The sequence below is a fragment of the Nanorana parkeri genome, unplaced genomic scaffold (assembly GCF_000935625.1).
Source record: "Nanorana parkeri isolate BGI_ZX_2015 unplaced genomic scaffold, ASM93562v1 scaffold175, whole genome shotgun sequence".
In the NCBI taxonomy this organism is placed as follows: domain Eukaryota; kingdom Metazoa; phylum Chordata; class Amphibia; order Anura; family Dicroglossidae; genus Nanorana; species Nanorana parkeri.
In genome coordinates this window covers 1,565,737-1,591,180 of record NW_017306443.1, presented here as the reverse complement: position 1 = coordinate 1,591,180, position 25,444 = coordinate 1,565,737, and the positions used below count along the sequence as shown (strand labels likewise).

Here is a 25,444-nt window from a genome sequence, read left to right as displayed (position 1 = left end):
TTATACAGGATTTATATAGCGCCAACAGTTTCTGCAGCGCTTTACAATATACGGAAGACATTACAATCACAATACAATTCAAGGCAAGACTGTAAGGAGGGCCCTGCCCCTGAGGGCTTACAATCTAAAAGGGAGAAAAAGTTTTCTTTAACTCTTGGCACTAATGGCTGCCAGCTGAACGATCCGCTTGCTGTTGCACACTCGGTTATCAACAGTTTATCACACAGACTTGAGGGGCTGCTCATCCAAGGCTCTGGGGCTTCCACCACCAACATAGAAAACAAAAGGGAACAGAGCGCCACCTCCGTGTGTAAAATCGTTTATTAGGATAAATAAAACAAGGGATAAATGTACTCACAAGCAAACGTTTTCATCAGGCTTTAACAACAAACTAGAGGCCACACTGTCTGTTAACCCAACATGGTATCCCCCCCAACTAACAGACAGTGTGGCCTCTCGTTTGTTAAAGCCTGATGAAAACGTTTGCTTGTTTCTTTTTGTAATCTAAAAGGGAGGTATATAAAGAAAAAGTATGAATAAAAAGTACTGAACATGTTAGAAAAAGTTTTCTCTACGTTGTTAAGAAAAAATTATTAGCCATTTTTTTGGGAAAAATATAAAAGGGTAAATGGACACCAAACATGTCAAGCCTTAAAACTGCGCGCGCCCACAAAGTCACAAACAACCACACCCAAAATTGGCCATAGGGGACGCTTTATAAGCTTTTACTGCTCATCAGTTTAGTGTTAACAGTAATTGATGGTCCTAGAATTATTACTCTCACTCTGACGTTCGCGGAGATATGTAATATGTGCAGCACAATCATTGTTTTCGCATGCTTGCTTTTGTGTGTACGGGGGGACTTAAACAAAAAACAGGTTCATGCTGGAGAAGCGATCCCTGGTGTTAGGTGAGTCTCTTCTCTCCTTTGTGGTTATGATGGATGGCTAGATCACATCCACAGCAGGGCATCATAGGTGTCGCATTGAATGCAATTCTGATAAAACCCTCTGCTTGTTGTCATAGGTGGAATCGGATGACATTAATGGATTGGCCTGCTGAGGGTGGCACCAGGGAACTAGTTTTCCTCAGTAGAGGTCAGCTTGGCAGCCATATTTATCTCATTGCATGTATCCAATTGCTGACCAAACAATTGTACAACTCTGCTTTTCTACACTGCATCCCTATAATGATTGCATATTCCTAGAAGACCGTTCTGTAGTCTGATGAGAAACAAATAGATTTCTAGTTAGTTCAGCTGCCTGCATGTCTGATTATTGTCCTTGAATCGGATCTTTGTGCACCCACAGTAAGATAGCAGTGTGCAAAGTAACATTAACCCCTAGCAAGCAATCATATTGTAGTCGGTAATGACTTTCATTCTTCTGAACATGCTAAACCAGGGGTAGGCAACCTTAGCACTCCAGCTGTTGTGGAACTACATATCCCATGAGGTTTTGTAAGAATGACGGCCACAAGCATGACTCCAAAAGGCAGGGGTATGATGAGTTTAACAGCTGGAGTGCCCAGGTTGCCTACCCCTGTGCTAAATGCAAACACATGAAAAGCTGATATGCACGTCAGGAGCTTGACTCCACTGACTGCATTTTTTTCCAGGTCAGGGGCTTCGAAAGCTCTGAAGCTAGATATAGCCAGACAAATGACCATTTTTAGAAGGTCAGCAATGGCAGCTTACATATTTCTCCCAGGACAGGTTCTTTTTAACAAATCGTCATTTCCCCACCACAGCAGGTGTTTTTATTATATTAACTTAGTGGAAACGCCATTAAGTTCTCATGTGATGGGTTAAAGGTTTTCTATCATCTTGAAAACATATTCTTCAACAATTCTGTGTTAAGTGCTATTTGGAAATCTCCCCAAGTGGTCTAATTTCTCCTCTGTGCCTTGTAAAATAACATAAACATACTTCAAGTAGAAAATCAGCTGCAACTGAGAACTGCACATTGTTTGAGTCTCCTGAATATCGGCTTGCCAGTTTGTCCAAGCTGCAGAGAATCCTAAAATGTAGGAATCATGATTGGCTGGTTTCCCATAATTCTCTGTAGATTAGACAGATCTTCATGGAAATATTCAGGATGAATCTGCAATTCTCCTGTTCGTAAGGTATCTGAGCATACGTGACGCACTCTTGCCATCTAGTGGATAACAAAAAAATTGTGCTTATTGTGGAAATCCACCAAGTTCTCTTATGGGCCAGAAGCTGAAGGGCTTAGGCCCCATTCACACTGAGCGATTCGCAAATTGCGTGTTTGTCGCGCGATTTGCATTTTGCGCGATATCGTGCAAATGGTTGCATTGAGCAAACTAGAATTGCGGCAAAATCCGCTCCAAAAAGGGTCCTGCTGTAGTGACGCATGACCCGCGACAGAGACGGACAGAGCCCCATTGCCATGCATTGGAGAGCGATATTGCGCTGTAAATATCTGCGATCCGCGCGATCAATCGCTCAGTGTGAATGGGGCCTTATAGTCAGGCTCTGCCATAAAAGCACAATGTAGAAGACCTATAACATGGTGTAAGACAGGGTTTCTCAAGCTTTTCTCAGTCATGGCACCCTTTAAAAGTGTCCAAAATCCCAATACACCCCAGTCTGAGAAGTAAAAAAAAAAAAAAAAAATTTAGCCCCTAAAAATTCCATAGCCAACCTTTATACCAGATGGGTTTTAAGGGGCGACCCCACGCAAAAACAAAAAAAAAAAAAAAAATTTAGCCCCTAAAAATTCCATAGCCAACCTTTATACCAGATGGGTTTTAAGGGGCGACCCCACGCAAAAACAAAAAAAAAAAAAAAAATTTAGCCCCTAAAAATTCCATAGCCAACCTTTATACCAGATGGGTTTTAAGGGGCGACCCCACGCAAAAACATAAAAAAAAAAAAAGGGTGGCCTTTTGACATGACAGTGCCCCTTCAAATCAATAGCCTCCCATCAGATTAGAGCCCCTCTTTCACATCAGAGTCCTCCTCTCCCACTAACTACAAGTGCCCCCTCCCCACTTTCACATCAGAAGCCTGCCTGTGCCATGGAAAGGAATGACGCTGTTTAAAAATTTCGAGGCGCCTTTGAGGAAGGCAAACGGCACCCTGGTTGTGCAGGGCTGGTGTAAGACACATGACCACTGTCTACTCAGTTTCAGACTTTGAAAGTACTAAATACTTCCTCATTTAAAGTGCAACTGAAGCCAAAATTGTTTATATAGTTTTGGATAGAGTGGAGAGGTTTTTAGTGCTGTCTGTGCCCCCCTTTAGGGAGATCCACCCTCACAATTAGGCCTGGTGACTTATCACTGAAAGTAAATCCCAAATGTTGGGTTGTCATCAGAACAGGAATAGAAAGGAAATCTTGTAATGTGGACACTAGTGTTGGTGGCCCTTCTTACATGAAGGATTTCCTTCTCTTTGAAGGGATTTCTTTTCACTTCCTCTTGAGGCTATCAGACATGAAGTGAAGGGAAATCTCCCCAGTGGGAAACTGATGCTGATGGGGGTTTTAATCCTTCCTTACTCTATCCAAAACTAAAAAAAAAAAAAAAGCTTTGGCCTCAGTTCTACTGTAAGTAAACACACAAGGTCCCCTACAGTAGGTGAAAACACCCACCAGAAGTCATTTTGTCTGTGTAGAAGGGCCGCAGCATGTCCTGCTTCTCTGATCACTGTAACACTGTTATACAGTTGATCAGTGAAAGTTAAATAGGTATTTCACTCCTTCGTCTGCTTTTGGTTTTTTGTCCATCCCTTCTTACCTGTTCGACAGGATTTTCTTCAGGAAACATACTCACCTGCCCAGCGAATCCAGCGTTGTTCTGCTACGATCGGCTGCACCGCTACCACAGACAGGGTCCTGCACCACCATCTTTCCTTCCTATGTAATTGGGTGGTGCTGACCCTAATGACATGCCGCCAAGGTTGGCCCAACAGCAGGGATATCCCAGGATGTTGGGACAAATTGGGTATTGTTCCTGCCTGGAGATCCGATGAATTCTAATTCCCCTCCTAATATTTACTCAACTGCTTGTGTAGTCCGATCCCTGACCGTATTTGTGCAGAAGAAAAAAAAAAGGGAGGTTAACTCGTCACAAGATGGCGGGTTAATAGTGGTCAATTTCAGGATCCGGACAAGCCAGTTGGTTGCGTGAAAAATTATTTTTATTGAAAAACATACAAGATAACACATTTGCTGACAATACCACCATTAAAACCTATTAAAATTGCAGACACTGTTAAATTGAATGTGGATCGATCCTCATGCACTTCTATCATTCATTCCACCGTGAGAGGTAAGTGGCCAGTGAGCTACCCACGTTGCCACCTATCTCTCCGTGAAATTGCCCCTGGGTATATCTATGAACGCGGGCTGTCTAGGTGAAGCTGTATTCCAGGGTATAAATATCCCAGGATGTTGCAGAAACAGGACACGTCACTCTTGCCTAGGACACAATGAAGGCAGGGGGTGGACCAGAGTGGAAAAAAAAGTAAACAAAACAAAGCCTTTTTTTTTATATATATATCATGTGAGGGGGAGGTTGCAGGAAGAAAAAGTCAGTTATGGGAGTAAAGGTCCCCTTTAAGTATAATTAAACTATTCTGTTACCCTTTATCTGCCTGCATCTGTCAGAAACAGCTAATTACAATGTAATAGACTAGGTACATTTAAGGAATAAACAAAAACAAGAGGCGCCTTCCCTAGTGTAGATACATTTTTATTAGACAAACGGCAAAAGTAGAATAATACTCATAAAAGAGTAGATGACAATGAGCCTTCAAAATCAGAGGTTGATCCTCATTTTAGCAAAAAGCAAAACACAGCATGCGAGAGCTGCACACAATACTACTCCTGTGTGCCAGCACAGTATGCCTAAGTTGACGCGTTTCCGGGGCCACGCCTCCTTCCGCCGAACCTCTCTACTGTCTGTGCAGCTCTCACATGCTTTTTTTTTTTTTTTTTTTTCTCCCCTGTGTCCTAGTGGGGAGTTTTCCCTTCACATCCTGCGCTAGGGATACAATGGGAACTACGAGGAAATCTCTCCAAAGTGAAGAAAAATACACCGGTCATTGTCATATTTCCTGTCTTTAACCCTTTCTGCCAGAGCCTTGTTTGCATTTTTCCTTCACATGTTAAAATGCACATTTTAGGCCTGACTATTACTGCCCCCTAAAAGTATATATTTTCTAAAGCAGAGACCAGACAATATTTAGGAGGTAGCCCCGTGGATCTGGATAGAAGAACGGGATACCCAAGATATAACCCAGTTAGCCTCCATAGCTGTCCTCAACGCGACTGTTATCTGTTCAATGCAATCAAAAACACTGATTGTCAACACCAGGAGTACTGGCCTGCACTGAAAATGGAATCCTGTGGTAAATGGAACACAGACGAGTTGTCGCCTGCAGGATCCGGGAAATGGCAAACCTGCCCTTGTTGCCTAAGTGGAGATTTAGGATTTCCAATATCCAAATGAAATATACACTGAGTGGCCAGATTATTATGACCACCCCATCAGTACTTCGTTGGGCCACGAGATGACTCCACGGGATGACTTCGTTGGGCCGCCTCCACGAGATGTTGAAAGGTGATGCGAGGAATCTGACACTGCACCGTTGCCTTCTGTTGTCTTGTACCAGTCTTGCCACTCTCCGTTCTGCCCTAACATTGACTAGTCGCTGACGGCCACAATTCGCACGTTCAGACCCGATTCTCGGCTGACAGTCCAGTCTTTAAACACTTTAACAACAGCTGCTCTTGAACATTTAACGAATTCTGCTGTTTTGCTGATACTCGCTCTATGGCTCCGAGCGCCAACAATCATCCCACGTTCAAAGGCTGTTAAATCGTGTTGTTTACCCATATCTTCAGAAAAAAATCACTTCTACTGTCGTGGTAAACAACCTGCTTCCCTATTTACAATGGTCTGGCCCTCTAGCAACTTCAGCGCAAAATTATAGCTAATTATAGCTAATTTGCCTACAAACGTCAGGTGGTCATAAAAATCTGGCCACTCAGTGTATAGCAGAGAAGAAAGAGACATCTATTCCCCTAAGGACACTAGCTAAAAGTGAGGCGGTCGGAAAAGTCAGTGTCAAGGGGAGTGGCTTTCAGTTTTTCTATGTGCCTAGTATTAATTTCCCTTGTAAGTGACAGTATAACCCTAGGTTGCTTAATTATCATTAAGCTGTGCCCCCCAACAGACGATATAGAAAAACATATTTTGGCTGGAGTTACAATAAAAGCCTATCGCTGGGCACACAAAAACCTTACCTTTGCAGTGGGGCTACCTGCTCATTTATGGCTAGGGGCCTAGAGTAAAGTCATTTTACTTACCTGATCCCGCACCCGCTGGCTCCAAGACTAATGTCCGCAGCCTCTTGGTGGTTGGAGGCCCCTCTGATGTCATCAGATCTAATGCACCTGCATTAAATGTGAGGATGCTGAGGGACAGTCCACAAGCCAGAGCGGAGGGGAGAGAGGTGAGTGCTGACTGTCGGGGGAGCTGGGATTCAGTAAATAAAATTGCTTTACCAAGTTTTCCTAGGCATGAGCAAGCATTTAATCCTTAAAGTGTGGCCCAATGTTTCCTTAAAGAGAACCTGTCACCACTTATGAACCGCCTATGTGGTAGTAATAAAGTTAAGTTAAAAAAAAAAAGTTAAATTAAACAAATTAAAAAACAACCCCCAACATTTTCCTAATTCCCCAGCCCCCCACATATGAATGCAAAAACATGCCTGACGCTCCTACATATGAAAACAACAATTGTGCCACACGTGTTGGGTATCACTGCACATGCCTGAGTGAATGCAATAATTCTGGGCCAATTATTGACAGTTAACTCTAAATTGATGATAAAAGCTTTTAAAGCATTGTCTATGTAGTGTCTATTGTAGTTTTTCACCATTATACGGACCCACACAGTGTTGGAACTTGAAATGTTTGGTATATATTTCATCGGTATTTTTTTAACCAAAAAATTGGTTAACCAGTTGCCAACATTTTATCTTACAGGGTCTCCGCTTTCAGGGTTAAGTAAGCTTCAGGCCTGAAATGTGCATTTTAACGTGTGCAAAAAAAAAAAAGGAGCAAAAATGGTTCTGGCAGCGAAAGGGTTAAAGGATTTGTGTATTTTTTAATGTTGCCCTCAAAGCAACATTAAAATACTTTCTCCCCACTGTACGCTATTTTTAACCCTACTTTGGCACGTCACATGTGCACAGCTTCTGATGCCTTTTTTTGACGGTAGTTTATTAGTCCTGAAAATGCCTAAATTCGGTATCCAAGACTTCTATTCACCTCTAAGTTCACCAAATTTCAAACAAGATTCACCAAACCCTTGACAAATCGAACCTGGATAGATTTGCCCATCATTAAATGTTATAAATAATTCTCGCACTGAATCGTACATTTGTCCTGCAGTTCCCATTAACCCTAATGTAAAGCCTAATGGTGTAAGACAGATTGGTAATACTCATATATGAAGGAAGATTGAATCTTTCATGAGCTGGAAAACACAGGAAGTATAAAGATAATGGTTCCATCAATATATGCATTACAGCACTTTGCAGTCATTTTAACCATTGAGAATATCAGCAACGGCAGTAATTTAATTTAACTAGAGCGCAAGGATCTACAATAGAGATCAAAACAGGTACAGAAACAGTTCACAGTTGGTTTCAGAAAGATAATATATATTTATTTTAACCACTCGAGTACCAGCCTGTATACACCCCTTCATTACCAGACGGTCTGTCAGTTTTTAATGCTGTGACAGTTTGACTGACAATTACTCCATCATGAAACTCTGTACACAGATGCATTTTCAGGGCTTGAAAAATCCACTCGTCTGTGACGAGAGGACGGTGGAGCCCGACGAGCAGCTTCCCGGCCGTTGCAATTACACGGCCGGCCGGGAGCTTTACATTCAAGCGATCGAGCGTCTCGAGTCGCCCGATCGCTTGCATTAGCAGCAGCTGTCACTGCCGTTGCCGGTCCCGAGATCCGCTGTGCCCGATGCGGCCGGGACCGGCACGGCTCTGTGACAGGAGATCAAAGGGAGATCAGTACACAATCCCACTTTGATCTTCTCTCCAGTCCCGGAATGCAGGAAGTGATGTAGATTGCATCACTTCCTGCATTCAGTGTCACTTTCCAGCTACAGAAGCTGATGAAGCAGAACTCTGCTTCATCAGCTTCTCTGGGGTAGCACTTTGCAGTCATTTTAACCATTGAGAATATCAGCAACGGCAGTAATTTAATTTAACTAGAGCGCAAGGATCTACAATAGAGATCAAAACAGGTACAGAAACAGTTCACAGTTGGTTTCAGAAAGATAATATATATTTATTTTAACCACTCGAGTACCAGCCTGTATACACCCCTTCATTACCAGACGGTCTGTCAGTTTTTAATGCTGTGACAGTTTGACTGACAATTACTCCATCATGAAACTCTGTACACAGATGCATTTTCAGGGCTTGAAAAATCCACTCGTCTGTGACGAGAGGACGGTGGAGCCCGACGAGCAGCTTCCCGGCCGTTGCAATTACACGGCCGGCCGGGAGCTTTACATTCAAGCGATCGAGCGTCTCGAGTCGCCCGATCGCTTGCATTAGCAGCAGCTGTCACTGCCGTTGCCGGTCCCGAGATCCGCTGTGCCCGATGCGGCCGGGACCGGCACGGCTCTGTGACAGGAGATCAAAGGGAGATCAGTACACAATCCCACTTTGATCTTCTCTCCAGTCCCGGAATGCAGGAAGTGATGTAGATTGCATCACTTCCTGCATTCAGTGTCACTTTCCAGCTACAGAAGCTGATGAAGCAGAACTCTGCTTCATCAGCTGCTCTGGGGTCCCCTAGGTGACATTAGGGGTCTTGGAGACCCCTGATGTCTTCATAAAGAGGACCTGTCATGTAAATTGGCTATCACATAGGGGGCTTCTTAGCCCCCCATGTGATAGCACTAAAGTTGTGGAAAAAAGTAATACAAAAATTAAAGAATCATAAAAAAAAATAAAGAAGCATTAAAAAAAATTAAATAAAAAAAATGTAAGTCCTCCGCCCCCCACATACACATGCAGATATGCGTCGGGTGCACCTACGGGCGAAAACAACGATTGCGCCTATTGTGCCGCACATGTTACATATAACCGCGAACGTCGGAGTATGAGCAATAATTTTAGGGCTTAGCCCCCCATGTGATAGCACTAAAGTTGTGGAAAAAAGTAATACAAAAATTAAAGAATCATAAAAAAAAATAAAGAAGCATTAAAAAAAATTAAATAAAAAAAATGTAAGTCCTCCGCCCCCCACATACACATGCAGATATGCGTCGGGTGCACCTACGGGCGAAAACAACGATTGCGCCTATTGTGCCGCACATGTTACATATAACCGCGAACGTCGGAGTATGAGCAATAATTTTAGGGCCATTAATTACTCATAACACTAAACTGATGAGCGGTAAAAGCATTTTAAGTGTCGCCTATGGCCAATTTTCAGCATGGTCGTTTTTGCGGACGCGCGCAATTATAAGGCTTGACATGGTTGGTGCCTATTTACCCAACGTGACCCCGTCTTTTATATTTTACCATGAATATGGGGAAGAATATATGTTTTATTACATAACGTAGGGAAAACATTTTTTTATTTGAAATTTACTGTACTTTTTTCATTATTTAGTAAAAAATACCCCCCCCCAGTGGTGATTATATACCTCCAAAAGAAAGCTCTATCTGTCCCCAAAAAATGTTAACAGAAATTGCAAGGCTGTAGTCCAGTCATGCTGACTGGTGATATTTTTGACTGACTGGTGAGACACCCTAACATTTTTCAAGCCCTGTGCATTTTAGATTTAATTTATTTTTTTGAGACAGAGCTTTTAGTGTTATTTAATATCTGCTGGGATTTTCATTTTTTAGTATATAAAAGGAAAAAAGACCAACGCAAAAACCTTTTTCCCATACTTTCTATTATGAAACATATCAAATAAAAATGTCAGAACAGTACAAACACCCCCCAAATGACCTCTTGTTAAATATGGACGCCCCAAGGATCTAATGTTGCCACAATTTTTGTAAATTAGGAAATATGTCGGTATTGAGGTGGTTAAAACATGGAGCATGGACCAGATACAGCACATTATTAAATATACAAATCACACACAGAGGGAGGAGGAGGGTCAACATAAAGGTCACATACAGAGGATGGACGGAGATGAGAGGGGTAATGTGCAGATGTACAGGATAAGGGAAATGAAGAGTTAATATACATGATCCCCCCAAAGCAAACCCCTCTACCTTGAATCTGCTGCTGCTGATCTGGAACTAATGCATGATCTTCCATTAATTAGTTCCTCCATTGTGAGAGGAAGGGGCGGGCCCTCAGATGTAAACAGTGCAACTGTTTACATCTGTGATAGCTGTGATTGGTCATCACAGGGATTGCAAGGTACAGAGCTGCTAAGATTGGCTCTGCATTCTGTGGGGGAAATTTATGAAGACTGGAGCAGACAGAATCTAGAGCAGTTTCCCATAGTAACTAATCAGCTTCTCTCTTCAGTTTGTTTAGTTAAGCTTTGAAAGTGAAAGACAGAAGGTGATTGGTTGCACTGGGCAACTGCTCTAGATTCTGTCTGCTCCAGTTTTGACAAATTTCCCGTCTTATATCAGCTTGGTTCATGGCTATTAAATGGTGCACTGCCACCCAGTGGTTATTTCTGCAATTATGTTTATGAATTACCTTGCTGAAATAAACATCCATTACTTTGCCATTCATAAACACGCGGTGGTAGATAGTTGGTTAATCAGTTATGTAACATCAGCATATTCCACATTCCTTAGGTTTCTTTCACACGGCCGCTCCGATCAGGTCTGCCTGTCAGTTTTTCATGCGGATCTGATCGGCACACGTCTGTTTACATCCGATTCCCCATAGACCGTCATGGGGTCCGGTAATTGCAGTTTTTTTCCTCCATCGGAAGATGGAGGAAGAAACTGTATAGACACAGATGTCACGGTGGTGACATCCACACTATACTGCTCTGATCCGTGCATGGATCCTCTCCTGATCAGCCCGTGTAAAAGGGGCCTTCAGGGGCCCATACACATGATGATTATCGTACGATAATCGCGGGTGGTCCCGCGATCGTAAGATCGTAAGGTTGATGGGCAGTATGCGACTGCATTTACTGTACAGTCGTACGATTTTCATATAACGAGCACGCTAGAAAACCCGCTGAAAATCGTACGATTTTTGACGGGTTGGTAGCGCGATCGCAAGACAAAAGCCGCTTGACCCGAGGTGCACAAGCGCACACTGCCCACTCAGCATTGCAAGCCCACCCCTCAGCGGTACTCAGTGCAAGTATGATCTGCCTGTCCAAGGTGGGCAGATCGTACGTTTTTTTAAATTACTTTACAACCATCGCAAGACCTTGTAAAGTGTATGGCCACCTTTACAGGGAACACTGAATTATTTCCATTACACTCTTCCCCTGTAGGAGCTCTGATATCCCTAGCACTGTCATACAATCACATAGAAAGACAGTTATAGTATATCACAGCGACAGCTTCCAAATGCAAATGCCACACCTGGAATCAACTCCAGACCTTTTACTGCTTAATTGAAGATAAAATAATGAAGCAATAGCCCACACCTGTCCATGAAACAGCTTTTAAATCAATTGTCCAATTACTTTTGTTCCCCTGAAAAAGAGGGGGCTACATATTAAAGAGCTGTCATTCCTAAACCCTTCCTCCAATAAGGATGTGCATACCTCAACTTACTGAGAGATGGCACTTTAAGCCCAGATTCTTTATTTAACTGTAACCAACTGGCAGTAGTTTCTAGCCAGCTCTCCAGGACACTCTTCAGCAATTAATTCCCCCCCCCCCCCCCCCTCTCCATCCCAGGTGTCCCGACGTTTTTCACTCCTCACAAATTAAACCCCCCCCCCCCCCGCATTCCAATCCAAGTGGTCCAGAGTTCCTAGGCCTCAGATCCAGGCCTCTCTTCTGGCAAAAGCCCTCCCTAAGCAGCAGGCCTGGGAGGCACTGAACTCGAACACATAGCCTCCTCTACTGGCAACAGCACAGGAGGCAAGAGGGTTCCCAGAGAGTCCCCAGTATGCACCACTGCCAATAAACTTCTTAATGTTGGCCAGGGACACATAACAAATTATTGTATTCTTGTCTCACACTATTGCCAGGGACACTCCCCAACAGAAGGCAGAAACAAACAATAAAACTAAGCTTAGAGGAAACCTAACAAAAGCAGAACTATAACAACACATGCTCAGACTGACTACAGCCCAGCAGCACTTGATGACTGAATTCGGTGTTTTTTTTCAACCTGACTAACTATGTAACTTAAATCAGGCTGGGCAAACTACTTCTTAGGGCAGGGTCCCTACACTATGTATGTCTTAGGGCCTGTTCACATGAGTTTCAGGTCCTGATCAGGTGCGGATCTGCAGACGCGGTGCTATGTGTTTTGCAGCGTTTTTGATGCGTTCCAGTTTTTTTTTTTGCTGGAGTGGGGCTGTCAGTATGTTAGCTGCAGTGCAGTGCGTTTTTTATGCGTTTTGCGTTTCCTGACCGTACAAAATGTGACATGCAGTATTTTTATGTCGTAACCTGAACGGACTGCGCACGTGAGAACTGAAGCCCATAAAACACATAGGGATACATTGGGATGCATTTTTAGTGCAGGAGCGTACGGATCAGGTCAGCACAGAAAACGGATGTCGTGTGAACAGGCCTTTGATGTTGCAAATTGACATACATTTGAGAAATTCCTGTTCAATAATTTTACAAATTAATAGAAGTCATAAAAGGAAAAAAAACCTTCAGTGCTCAACTAAACAAACTGTATTTTTGGTGTTGTTTGTATTCTAATTGAAAAGGTTTTCCATCAATTCCCATCTGGAACACATCCGGAAGATAAAAGTATTGATGTGTTAGACTCATCCACCTAACCAAACGCTCCGTGTCTGCAACCCCCCTCTGTCAATCCCTACACTGGCTTCCACACACCCAAAGGATAACATTTAAAATATTAACAAACACTTACAAAGCCATCAACAACTCTGCCCCCGGATATATCTCAAACCTGGTCTCAAAGTATCACCCTAACCGTCCCCTCTGCTCTTCCAAAGACCTTCTGCTTTGCAGCTCCCTCATCAACTCCTCCCATGCTCGCCTCCAGGACTTCACTAGAGTCTCTGCCATCCTATGGAACTCTCTACCCCAACCTGTCCGTCTATCTCCCACTCTGACTGCTTTTAGGCGATCCCTTTAGACTAATCTCTTCAGGGAAGCGTATCCCACCTCAACCTAACCCAGTGGTGGCGAACCTTGGCACTCCAGCTGTGCCAAAACTACAAATCCCAAGATGCATCTGCCTCTGGGAGTTATGTATGTGGCTGTCAGAGCCTTGCAATGCCTCATGGGACTTGTAGTTCCAAAACACCTGGAGTGCCAAGGTTCGCCATCACTGACCTAACCACTCAACCATCACCTTTGCAAACAATTCATCCCCACACAGCTACCTCCTCATGTATCACTTGCCCCTCCCTTTTAGATTGTAGGCCCTCCTTACCATCTTGTCTTGCATTGTATTGTATTGTGATTGTAATGTCTTCCTTATATTGTAAAGCGCTGCACAAACTGTTGCCGCTATATCAATCCTGTATAATAATAATACCCGCACCCCGTGGTCAACAATTACCAGTGCGCCCAAAACTACTGGTTTATAGAAGAGATACAACCTAAAATTAGAACCATTTACCTCACCTGCATACAGTTATTTCTAGATTCTGATCTATTGTCAGAGCAAGATAAGAAACTATGGCTTTGGGAGCAGCATCCTATGACAGCTGGTGAAGTGGTACAACAGCTTCTGTCCTATATATAGGAAACACATAAAGTAAAACTGATCAAGAGGTCAAGGTATGCCTCGACTGGCATGAGCTACCTTCATCAGCCAAAGGGGCATGGGAGGTGCGGGAAATGAAAGGGTTAGTTACTTAAAGTGATATTAAAGTCAAAATGGTTTAAGCTATTTCAGATGCTGATGAAATCATTTACAATGCTGCTCCTTGATGTTTAAACGTTTTACAGGGTTATTCACAAAAGGGTGAAGAGTTTGAAGAAGTGAACAATCTAGGACCACATAGCTGATTTGGAAACATTATGCAATTCAGCTCACTTTCCAGTTCAGCTCTGTTCCCCTAGATTGTTCACTTCTCCTGCCTTCTCCAAACTCTTCACCCTCTTGTGAATAGACCTGATCGTTTTAGAGAGTGCAGAGAAGGGTGGATCACGGTGGAAGTGAGACGATTAAGAGGGGACATGATTTTGATGGTGATGGCAACATCAGCAATTAACTTTTTACAGTAAACTCCGTAACAAAGACTAGAGGCCACCACCTAAAACTGGTGGAGAAAAGATTTAACCACAAAGGGCGTTGAGGCTTCTTTTCAGTTAGAGCGGTTCGATTTTGTAACTCTCTTCCACAATCAGTGGTATCAGCAGAGAGTATTGAATCATGCAAAAAGCATTTAGATCCCTTCCTCAGAGACCATAACATACAGGGGTACAGGTACTCTTAAATACTAAACCACACAGGGACTCATATGCACAAACACACACAGGTTGAACTTGATGGACCTGTGTCTTTTTTTCAACCTCAAATACTATGTAACTAGTTTTCTGCAGAATCAGCTGGTCCCCTGAGCACTGGTCCCGATATCCTATTTTAGGGTGGCTCCTTTGCCTTGCAGGGTCCTATGGAGCCACTCTTGTGTGTGCTTGTAAGCTTTGTCTGTCTCCACAAACACACAGGAATAGCAAGGCAAAATACCCCCCTCCTCCTTCCTCCAGGCTAGTTGATGGGCAGCTGATGGAAACATTGCTGTGCCTTGTGATGTTGTACTAGACAGGATTATTTAGGGAAGCCAAGCTGTGCAAAATATTCCCTTCTTGATGCAGGACAAGATTCTACTAGCTTTGCTTACAGCAACCTGGCACTGTAATTTATTATTCAGTTTGTGGTCTACAATGACCCCCAAATCTTTCTCCATTTCCGACTTCCCTAGCGGCATACCCATAATTGTATAACCCATTTGCTTATTATTCCTCCCAAAGTGCATAACTTTGCATTTATCGACATTAAACCTCCTCTGCCACATAGTTGCCCACTCCCCTATTTTATCCAGGTCCAGCTATTTGGTTTGAGCCAGCTATTTGGAAACATGATGACTGTAAGTGCTTAACCAAAAATGTATAGAACTACCTTGCTAGGGAATCTATATCAGTTTGGTCTGGATTCATTACTGAAAAAAGTTTGAGTTTATTCACTATGTTCTGTAATGCAGCTTAATACAATGTACGATAGTGTGTTACCATGTGTTGTGGTGTGCTGCAACGCATGACCAAGGGCAAGATTAGTTTTAGTGTTGTTTAGAATGAATGGCACTGCATATCACCAACATGCGTATTGCATGTTACTGTCATTGTGGTTACACTGCAGCATGATGGTCATACCTGGGAAATCCCCAAATCTTGTCCTAGGACTCCGACTTTTGACTGCCATCTTTGGAGGCCAGTAGGAGTTTTCTGCCATTATGCTGCCATAGGCTTAATAGGAGAAACTACAGCAATGTGAATACATCTGTCAGCTAGTAGCAAGCTGATGCTGGGGAGGAACATCCCTATTCAATCAAGACTTGGGACCCATTCACACCATCACCATACCTGGACGCTGTATGTTTCCTGTTGCTGCCAACTTATCCTCAGCTGCAAGTGGATCCTCTGTGCTTCCCAGCAAGCTGTTGCTGAGCTCACAGCAGATCCAGTCTCTGCCCTCCCCAGAAGCACTTACGTTTCCAGGTACCCATTAACACAGAGAGTGTACCACCTCTGATCCAGGCCTCTCATCCACTTGTCTGTCTCTCTCATGTTGCTCCATGGCTGTCTGCCTTCTACTTTTGACAATCGGCACCCAATTGATTATGTGCTCGGTGGGATAATAACAGTATAGAGTGGCCTCTTGATGTCAAGCACAAGGACCCTTAGGAATGGGGGAAGCTGGTAGTCACAAGCAACTGTGGAGAGTTTTTCAGCTGCTGCAGCACCTCTTGCATATATAAGCCTACTGCTGAGTAATACCCAAGGTAATAACAATTTGCCTGCCACTATTAGAAGAGTGCTTTGTAATGGATTATATATTAAAAGTAGCCTGGCTGAGTACACACAGACGCCTTGTGGCACTGTTAGTCCCAGACTCACTGGCGGTGCACTACGTGAATCACTATTTAGCCCCCATTCGCCCTAGTGTAGTGTGTGAATGCACGCAAAATCCCACAATTTTGCACATGTTCATAAAACGTGTGAAAAACCTGTGGCTCGCTCGAGGTGCCATACATTGTTAATGGCACCCCAAACACACCTTGCCAGACACGCGTTTTTCATATGCAAAAACATAAGTAGTTATAAAACGCGCAAAAATCAAAGTTCCAAAAGGTGCATGAGCTTCTTTGCCACACATGGGACAGCCCATCGAAATTAAATGGACTACCCTATTCGTTAAATGTGCGCTGTGCATGCAGTGTGTTAATGGCACCCCATGTGCACCAAGCAAAGTGCATTTGCATGCAAAAAAACATGCAATTATAAAACATGCAAAGCTCAAAATGGTGCATGATCTTCTTTGCCTTCTTCTTACCCACTGCAATGAAAGGCCTGCCCTATGCGCAACATGCCTGCTTCATAAGTGTGAATGGGGGCTAAACTGATACCTCCATTTTAGATCCGTGCACTGCTGGCCCCTCACTAATCTCAAATTCACCAACATTGAAACATTCCCAGGTATAGTGATGGTGTGCATGGGTCCTGTGCCCTAATATGTTAATACAAGTGATCTATAACAGTATCATGTAATGTGTAAGCAGCTCCTATCACATGTCCTCAGTATCCGATCATGAATCATGTCTTCCCTCACTGTCCACCTAATGTTTTATGAATGTAGTCTCTGACAATCTCCTATTTAATATCTGCAGTCTCTGGCAGCATTTTCGAGCATTGCATTCATTACCTATAATATTGTGGCCCTTTGGTGATGTCAGGGGCAGCACTTGGCCCTCTGTTTCAACAAAATACCAGCACAGCTTCAGAGTCTAAAACCGTCAGAATGCATAGAACCACTTGTATGAATAAAGTTATTGTACAAAAAAAGAGCAGTTTCCTATCCCAGCTTGTACGGTAGCGCCGACGTCCTGCTGACGTAACTTTAGCTGTACGTTGTAGATTCTACGTAAGGACGCTCCTCTTACGGCTGTGCACGCCGGTTCTTTACGCACGCGGGATCACGAGCAGAGTCCCTTCTGGTCTGTTCTGAGTATTAGGTGAAGCGAGTCACAGGACAGCAGATCTTTGTCAGCTCACGCCTCCGCCCGGGATCCTGATTTAGCCGCTTTGACTCATCCACACGGCCGGTAGTTTTCACCATGCCGAAGAATAAAGGTGAGGCCCAGGGAGACCGATCGGCGGCTCCTGTATAGCAGATGGAAAATAAAGGCCGCCTGGGCCTTTTTCTGTAATGTCATAGGGATAGAGGGTGGATGGTGTGTCGTCTGTAATACTGGAGGGGGAGCACAGGCAGGCAGTCTGTTTTAATCAGCACCGCATACAGACAGTCTCTGGCTCAGTGCGTTTATAGTTTATAAGAGAACCTGTCCTGAGGAAACAATCAAGGGGAAGGTATGGCACCATCAGTGGAGAATCCCTCTCACAAGCTTTAGGGTTCATTCACACCAGCCCACTCACTACAGCCGCTTGCGATGTCTGTTGCATCAACCCTTGCTGTTGCTACACAATGCCAGGCACTGTTTACCTTTTCTTTACCCTCATTGAAATGGCACAAAAATACATAATGCATGCATTTTTATGCTACACACAGCATTCCCACCTCCGCACAGCGTTGTGGTGTGACCAGAGCCCATAGAGAGCAATTGAATTCTGTGGCACCAAGCGTGCGTTATCACTTTGCCGTTTAATTTGGGAAAGCCCCGCTGTCTTTGCGTGTTCCTTTTCACACCGCATATCTAAATGAGAAAAAAATGTCTGAAATTTTAGGTGTTTCTTTGGAGGAGGCCTTTAGGCAGACTGCAAGCTATTCTGAACAAGTTTGAATGCCTCTAGTGGGGCCAGTTCCTGTCACTAACATAAAGGTTCTTGTTGTTTAACCCTTTCGCTGCCACACATGTATCCTACATCCGCAGCAGCGGGCCCCTTACTGCTTCGACTGTCGGCTTTACACTGAAAGTGATTTTGCCGGCTCAGAACCACTCCCAGTGTAAAGGCGAGTGGGGGCGCACTACGCCGGCCAAGTGTGACCGCACCCGACACCCCCTCCTTGCTTCTGGGGCTCCGCTGTCCCTCCTGTGGGCCCGGGATCGGTATGTCAGGTGTTGGCGGGGAAGGAGACCAGCAAACATCCATTCACTGATCATCTCCCCGCTCCTATGGAACGCTGATTGTATCACTTCTGGTCCCTCAGCTGTCAATGCTCGGCTCCAGAAGTCAGGTAATAAGCTATTGGAGCGTGTTCTGCACTCCAATAGCTTATTTGGAGTACTAAGGTAACAGGGGAAAAATTAACCACTAATATCGCCTTAAAGAGAACCTGTCACTGTTAGTATTCTATCACATAGGGGGCTTGTATGTCCCCCATGTGATATCCGTTAAGTTAAAAAAATAAGATTAAATAAAATGTAATATTTATTTTTTATAGTCCCCTGCGAGCACGTACGTATTATCGTTAACATGCGTCGGGTGCACCTACATACGAAAATGACGAGTGCGTTACACATGTTGGGTATCACCGCCACCAATGAAAAGCGCTTCTTGTGAGGAAAATGTAAAATGCATATTGCAGGGAAGCAATCACATGTACGTAGTACCAATATAATACCAGTAGCTGTGGAGGGGAAGGAGTGATCGTGGACACGGGGGGGTGGTTGCAAATTGGTGGTGGTAATAATTCCATTTTCCCAAGTTCCCCTGGGAAAGTGGAATTACCTTTTTTGTTAGGACAGCCAGTGTTCAAATCTAGTTTACGACTGATCATGAGATCTGCCAGCACAGTTCAGACAGAGTTAATTATGATAACATTAACTCTCGCTCTACCTCCCAGCTTGCGTTCTAGAGGAAAATTCCGTTTTGGAATTTTCACCCCAAAAATTGTAAGCAGCAAGTTTGTTTGTTTTATTTATTTTTAAGTTTTGCTAACTTTTTGTAAATGAGAACATGTAACTAAAATAGAATAGGTTGGTCCCAGTTGGTCGGCAAAGTAGTAGTCCTTTTTATTTTTATTTTTTTTTAATTTTTTTTGCTGATAGGCAGGTTTTTTTAAAGGAGAATTATGAGGCGAGTGATATTCACTCAGCCTCATAATCTGAGCCGACCTGTGTCATTGCCACAGGTCTGCTCAGTAGATCGGGAAGTGAGCGAACATACAGTCGCTCGCTTACTTCTCTATCTATCTCTGCAGAGAGCCGTGGCTATCACTCACGGCTCCCTGCAGGGATTCCCCCCTCCCCTGTCTGATCCTCCAGCGCTGACTGGCGGAACGAACAGGGGAGGGGGCGGGCACAGCTGACCCCAACCCTAGAGAGTTGACAGAGCGCTGGAGGGGATTGCTTTTCTAGAAAAGCTGCCGTATTGTGCTGTGCATACTTGCTCATCATGGCAAAAGCTTCTTGGAAGCCCACATTTTTAATTTTTTTAGGGTTTAGTTTACTTCCACGTTAAATGCCTTTTAAATAAATATTATAACACAAAATTTAGTTCTTACATCAGGTCACATAATCCTGGTGTCCATTACAATCTGCTTTAGACCTTCCAACAACTATGTAGTGCAAGGGCCTGTCTGACCGAATGCAAATAATTGTTTATAACAGGGAGGTCATCATATTACATAGTTTTGATGCATCTAAAGTTGATTGTAGAGATATTGAACATTCAGATTATAACGTGTACGCTGACCTTTTAGGAGGAAGGTCTACCACAGAGTCTGTAATCAGGCACTTCTCAACCAGGGCCACTCCATGACCTTAGTGTGCTTCTTCTTTAGCCATTGCTTTGGCGGTATGTTTTGGGTCATTGTCATGCTGAAAGACCCATCCACGACCCATCTTCAGTGTTCTGGCTGAGTAAGAAGGTTCTCGTCCAAGATTTTACAATACATGGCCCCTGTCCATTGGCCCCTCAATGCGGCAGAGTCGGCCTGTACCTTTTATCAGAGAAACAGCCCCAAAGCATAATGTTTCCACCTCCGTGCTTGACTGTAGGGATGGTGTTCTTAGGGTCGTAGTCGGCATTTTTCTTCCTCCAAACACGACGAGTCGAGTTAATGTCAAAGAGCTCAATTTTGGTCTCATCTGACCGCAGCACTTTCTCTGAATCATTTAGATGTTCATTGGCAAACTTCAGAAGGGCCTGTACATGCACCTTCTTACAGGAAGGGGACCTTGCGAGCGCTTTAGGATCTCAATCCATGGTTGTGTATTGTTTGGCGACTGGTCCCAACTGCCTTAAGATCATTCACAAGCTCCTCCTGTGTAGTTCTGGGCTGATCCCTCACTTTTCTCATGATCATCCTTACCCCATGAGGTGAAATCTTGCATGGAGCTCCAGACCGAGGGCGATTTGTTATTTCGTATTCCTTCCATTTGTGAATAATCGCTCCAACAGTTGTTTCCTTCTCACCAAGCTTTTTGTTGATAATCTTGTAGCCCATTCCAGCCTTGTGCAGGTCTACAATCTTGTCCCTAACGTCCTCTGACAGCTCTTTGGTCTTGCCCATGGTGGTGAGGTTTGAATGGAAGAAAGATTCTGTGGACAGGTGTCTTTTTATATACATAACGAGTTGTCGTTGGGAGCGCCTTCTTAAGCGGACAGGAATAATCTGCGTATCCCATAGCCAGTCTGTGGGAGCCAGAATTGTTGTTGGTTGTTTGGGTATAAAATACTTATTTTACTCACTGAACTGCAACTCAATTTATAACATTTGTATCGTGTTCTTATTTTTTTCTTTTCTGGATTTTTTTTTATATTTAAAATATACCTATGAAAAAAATTATAGACCTTTCATTTCTTTGTAAGTGGGCAAAGTTACAAAAATCTGCAACGACAATTTCATGGACCAGATGGTGGAGATTCCGACCAGAAAAAATGCCATCCTAGATCTAATTGTCACTAATAATGCAGGGTTTATCAAGGATATTGTAATTGGGGAGTCATTGGGTAATAGTGATCACAATGTGATTACTTTTAATATTGAATACAGAAAAGGCAAGTGGGCTGGACGGACTAGAACCTGGGGACGGCATTGGTGTTCCTTAACTACAAAGAATGTAACAAGAAATGCAAACTAATAACACGGGCAACTAAAACTGAGTGCGAAAAGCCTATCGCCACAGATGGTAAAAAGAACCCCAAAAAATTCTACCAATATATATTAACAGTAAAAAGGTGAGAAAGGAGCAGATAGGCCCAATAAAGGAAGAAAGTGGGAAGGTAGTCACAAATGACAAGGAGAGGGCCGAGGCGCTGAACACTTTTTTCTCCTAAGTATACACTCAGGAGGGAAACGGGTTTGACACACATGATAAAACTCCCAGTTTATCTGTAAATGGCACCTTTTCAGACTGGGCTAGTGTAATGAGCGGTGTGCCTCAGGGTTCTGTGCTGGGTCCCATATTGTTCAACTTATTTATTAATGACATCGGGGAGGGTGTTAAGAGTGATATTTCCGTGTTTGCGGATGACACCAAAATTGGGAGGGTAATAGACACGGACTTAGACATTATAACATTACAGGAGGACCTGGATAAAATAGGGGAGTGGGCATTAATGTGGCAGATGAGGTTTAATGTCGATAAATGCAAAGTAATGCACTTTGGAAATAAAAATAAACAAATAGGCTATACCAGGGCTCAAAATTTAAAGTACTAAGCTACTAGCCAGACCTTTTAAAAGTTACTCGCCACCAGTTGCCCCACCTAACCCCTACCCTGCCCCGGCCTTAACTCCGCCAGGTCAGCGGTATGACGCAGAATACAAAGATCAGTAACAACGCAGAGTACAGAATTCAGTGGTGCAATGCAGAATACAGAGGCCAGCTGTGTGACGCACAGTGCATCGGTCAGCAATGTGACGCGCAGTGAAGAGGTCAGGGTTTGACACTCAGTACACAGTACAGAGGCCAGCGGTCAGTATGTAACGCAGTACAGAGGTCACAAAGAAAGTACAGGGACTTACAGTTGCTTTGACCTCTTCTTCTGGTGATGGTGGGGGGAGCAGCGAGGTTTCCTACACCTCCAGCCGGCTCCAGGTGCTCTCTCTCCCGCGCAGCAGAAGCTGGCCAACTGCAGTTCGGCAGTCTTCCTCTCCCACCAATGGCAACTGAGGTGAGCGGAGGAAACTGTTGTGGCCGCCAAGGAGCCCAGTCGAAGTGGGCACAGACGATGACAGTCCAGCTCCTTGTTCTCTTCTCACCGCCACCGCAGTTTTAAAGTCAGAGCAGTCTTAAAGAGGCCCCCCTCCCAGTCCACATCTTTCTGACGTTATTAATCTGAGTTGCCCCACTCAGTTTGCCCGTCGCTTGCGGTCGTATTGAGTGGGGAACTAAGATTAATAACGTGCTGGATTAGTCTGACCCAGGGGCAGGGTGGCAATTGCTCCCCAAGCCTCCCTGATACCTTCGCAAACACCCTCAACTGCCGCTGTAAGCATTTAATCTCTCCCCTCTCGGCCGCTGCAGCAGCAGAGCGACCAAGAGGTGCTTGGGGCGGCGTTTGCAAAGGTATCGGAGAGACCCGGTGGGCAATTGCCACCCTGCCCCCGGGCCTAGTCCACCCCTGGGTCAGACTAATCCAGCACGTTATTAATATGAGTGCCCCACTCAATATGGCCGTAAGCGACAGGCATACTGAGTGGGGCAACCCAGATTAATAATGGCCAAAAGATGTGAACTGGGAGGGGGGGCTCTTTAATACTGCTCTGATCACAACGCTAAGCGATACCTCTCTCTCCTCCCGATCGCTGCAGCTTCAGCTCCACGAATCAGGCACTCAGAGAGGCAGCTACGATCACACCTGTCAGCGCTCCCCCTCTCTCCTCCTGGCCGCTGCAGCTTCAGAGCGGCTCGAAGGAGAGAGAGGAAGCAATAACAGGTGTGATCAGAGCCGCCTCTCAGTGCCCACTTCCTGGAGCTGCAGCGGCCAGGAGAGAGAGAGCGCAGAGAACTAGTTTCGGCTCTGGATGGGACACTACCATCGTTCACTTCAGTTCTCCTCCTTCTCGCCTGCCCTGCAGCTGCAGCAGCCGAGAAAGACAAGAGAGAACAGAAGAGAGCGATCGCCGCGGCGGTAGTAAAAGATGTCCTTGAGCTGGAAAAAGTCCAGCGGAGGGCAACCAAACTAATTGGGGGGGATGGAGGACCAGAGCTACGAGACAAGGTTACTAAATTTAAACATGTTCATATTGGAGGTGAGGAGATTAAGGGAGGATAGGATTTCCATGTACAAGATGTCCAATGGTGGTAGCAACATTAGCGATAAACTGTTTAAAATTAACTCCGTTACAAAAACTAGAGGCCATCACCTAAATTTGTTGAAAAGAAATTCCAGCACAAGGGCCGAAGGGGGTTCTTCACAGTTAGAGCAGTTAGGATCTGGAACTTGCTGCTGAGTGATTTCAGCTAAGATTGTGGAGTTGTTTAAGAAACTTTAGGACGATTTCCTGAGGGACCGTAATAGACGGGTACCAGTACTCCTAAGAATGAGATCCTATAGTCTTGTCTTGTCTTTATTCAACCTCAAATACTATGTACTATGTAAAAGAAATTATTTTCCACATTGTAGATGCTCTATGCCTTAGGGCTCTTTATTCAAGTTCTACACAGAATAATTTGCAGCTTAAAAAGGTTTCTTAATTGGTTCTGAACAGTGGGCAAAGCACAGGCTTACGTTTTTGTTTTTTTTTCTTGTTTGTAAAATATTTTATATAAATGTTTAAAAAATAAATAAAAACAAGCACCCGATGCAGAGTGTTGACACATAATTCACAAGGTATTAGGGGGTTTTCTCATGAGACTGTGAGACAGAAATGGTTATCTTTCAGACTCTTTGATCAACACTCCATAAAGCCCCTATCTGAAGAGAGCAGAGGTGGGATGAGTTATTTGTACGACTCATCGAGTTGTGTGGTGTTGAGCTCTGTGAACGGGCTTTTTTTCAGTGACGTAGTTGAGGATAGCCTGGAACTCTGCCTGGATGGATATGTAAATATGAAACATTCATGTGTGCTATTTTATATGACAAACATGGTATATGTTAAACGCTATGCATTTCTTTAAATGCTTAGTCAGGGCGATGCTATTACCTTGATGTGATTCATGCTTGCTTGGTTATGTGAGCACTATTTTAGTGCAGTCACTTCAATTCATTGAGAATTTTTTACAATTAATTTGTTTGTCAATACAAATAATTAGTATAATAAATGTGTCACATGAATTATATGTGACATAGGATATACCTTAGATGGCAAAAGAAGTATGATGTATGACGTTCATATCCAGCAAAGTGTGTTTTTTTTTCACTACATTTTTGGATCATGAAGGGTTAACTTGGGCAGAACTGGTTTTGGCTGTTAAGTGCTTTATAACACACCATGGTGCCTTCTTGGGCAATCGCTCAAAAGTTTACCTACACACTTATTTGTTAATGTGTGCCACCATGGGGTGGGGGGTCAGAAGTTTTAAAGTTGGGGTGTATGAAGCATAGAGGGAGCTGAAAAGACACCAATTGGAGTAGGGGCTGGGTAGGAGCTGACCACAAGGGAACAATGCAGAGCCTGAATGTTTAAAATGCTATTAGAGGGAAAATGCTTTTAAGCTATTCTCCATGCTGATGAAATTGCTAACAATTGATTCTGCTCCTTGACGTATAAAAGTTGTAGCTTCCTACAGAATCGGCTGGTCCCATAGGCACTGAACCCGATATCCTGTTTTAGGACTAGGAACCACTCGTGTGTGTGCTAGTCAACTCCACAAGAACACAGGCACAGAATGGTAAGACACTCTGCTTTCCACCTCCCTCCTCCAAGCTAGTAGATGGACAGCGGCTGGAGACTGCTCTGTCCTTTGTCATCTTCTACTGCCCAGGAAGTTCAGGGAAGTTGAGCATTGGAGCCAACTGTTTGGAAACATGACTGTAAGTGTTCGGGCAGTTATGTAAAGACGTACGTGACCTTTACTGAGCAATATATATTGGTCTGATCTGGATTAATTACTGAAAAAGTTTGAGAGTTAAATACTGCTTTTGCTATGGACTTTCAAGGGATTAGATATGGCAGGATGGCAAATGGTGGTTC

At 43.9% G+C, this 25,444-nt stretch overlaps 1 protein-coding gene across 1 annotated transcript in view; it reads left to right on the top strand.

Moving 5' to 3' along the window:
• The first annotated feature begins 17,308 nt into the window (after positions 1-17,308).
• Positions 17,309-25,444, top strand: part of EIF1AX (eukaryotic translation initiation factor 1A, X-linked) — an 18,756-nt gene continuing 10,620 nt past the window's right edge. The window contains exon 1 of the mRNA XM_018554841.1: positions 17,309-17,530. Coding sequence (XP_018410343.1) covers positions 17,515-17,530 — 16 coding nt within the window. The 5' untranslated portion in view covers positions 17,309-17,514. The remainder of the gene's footprint in view (positions 17,531-25,444) is intronic.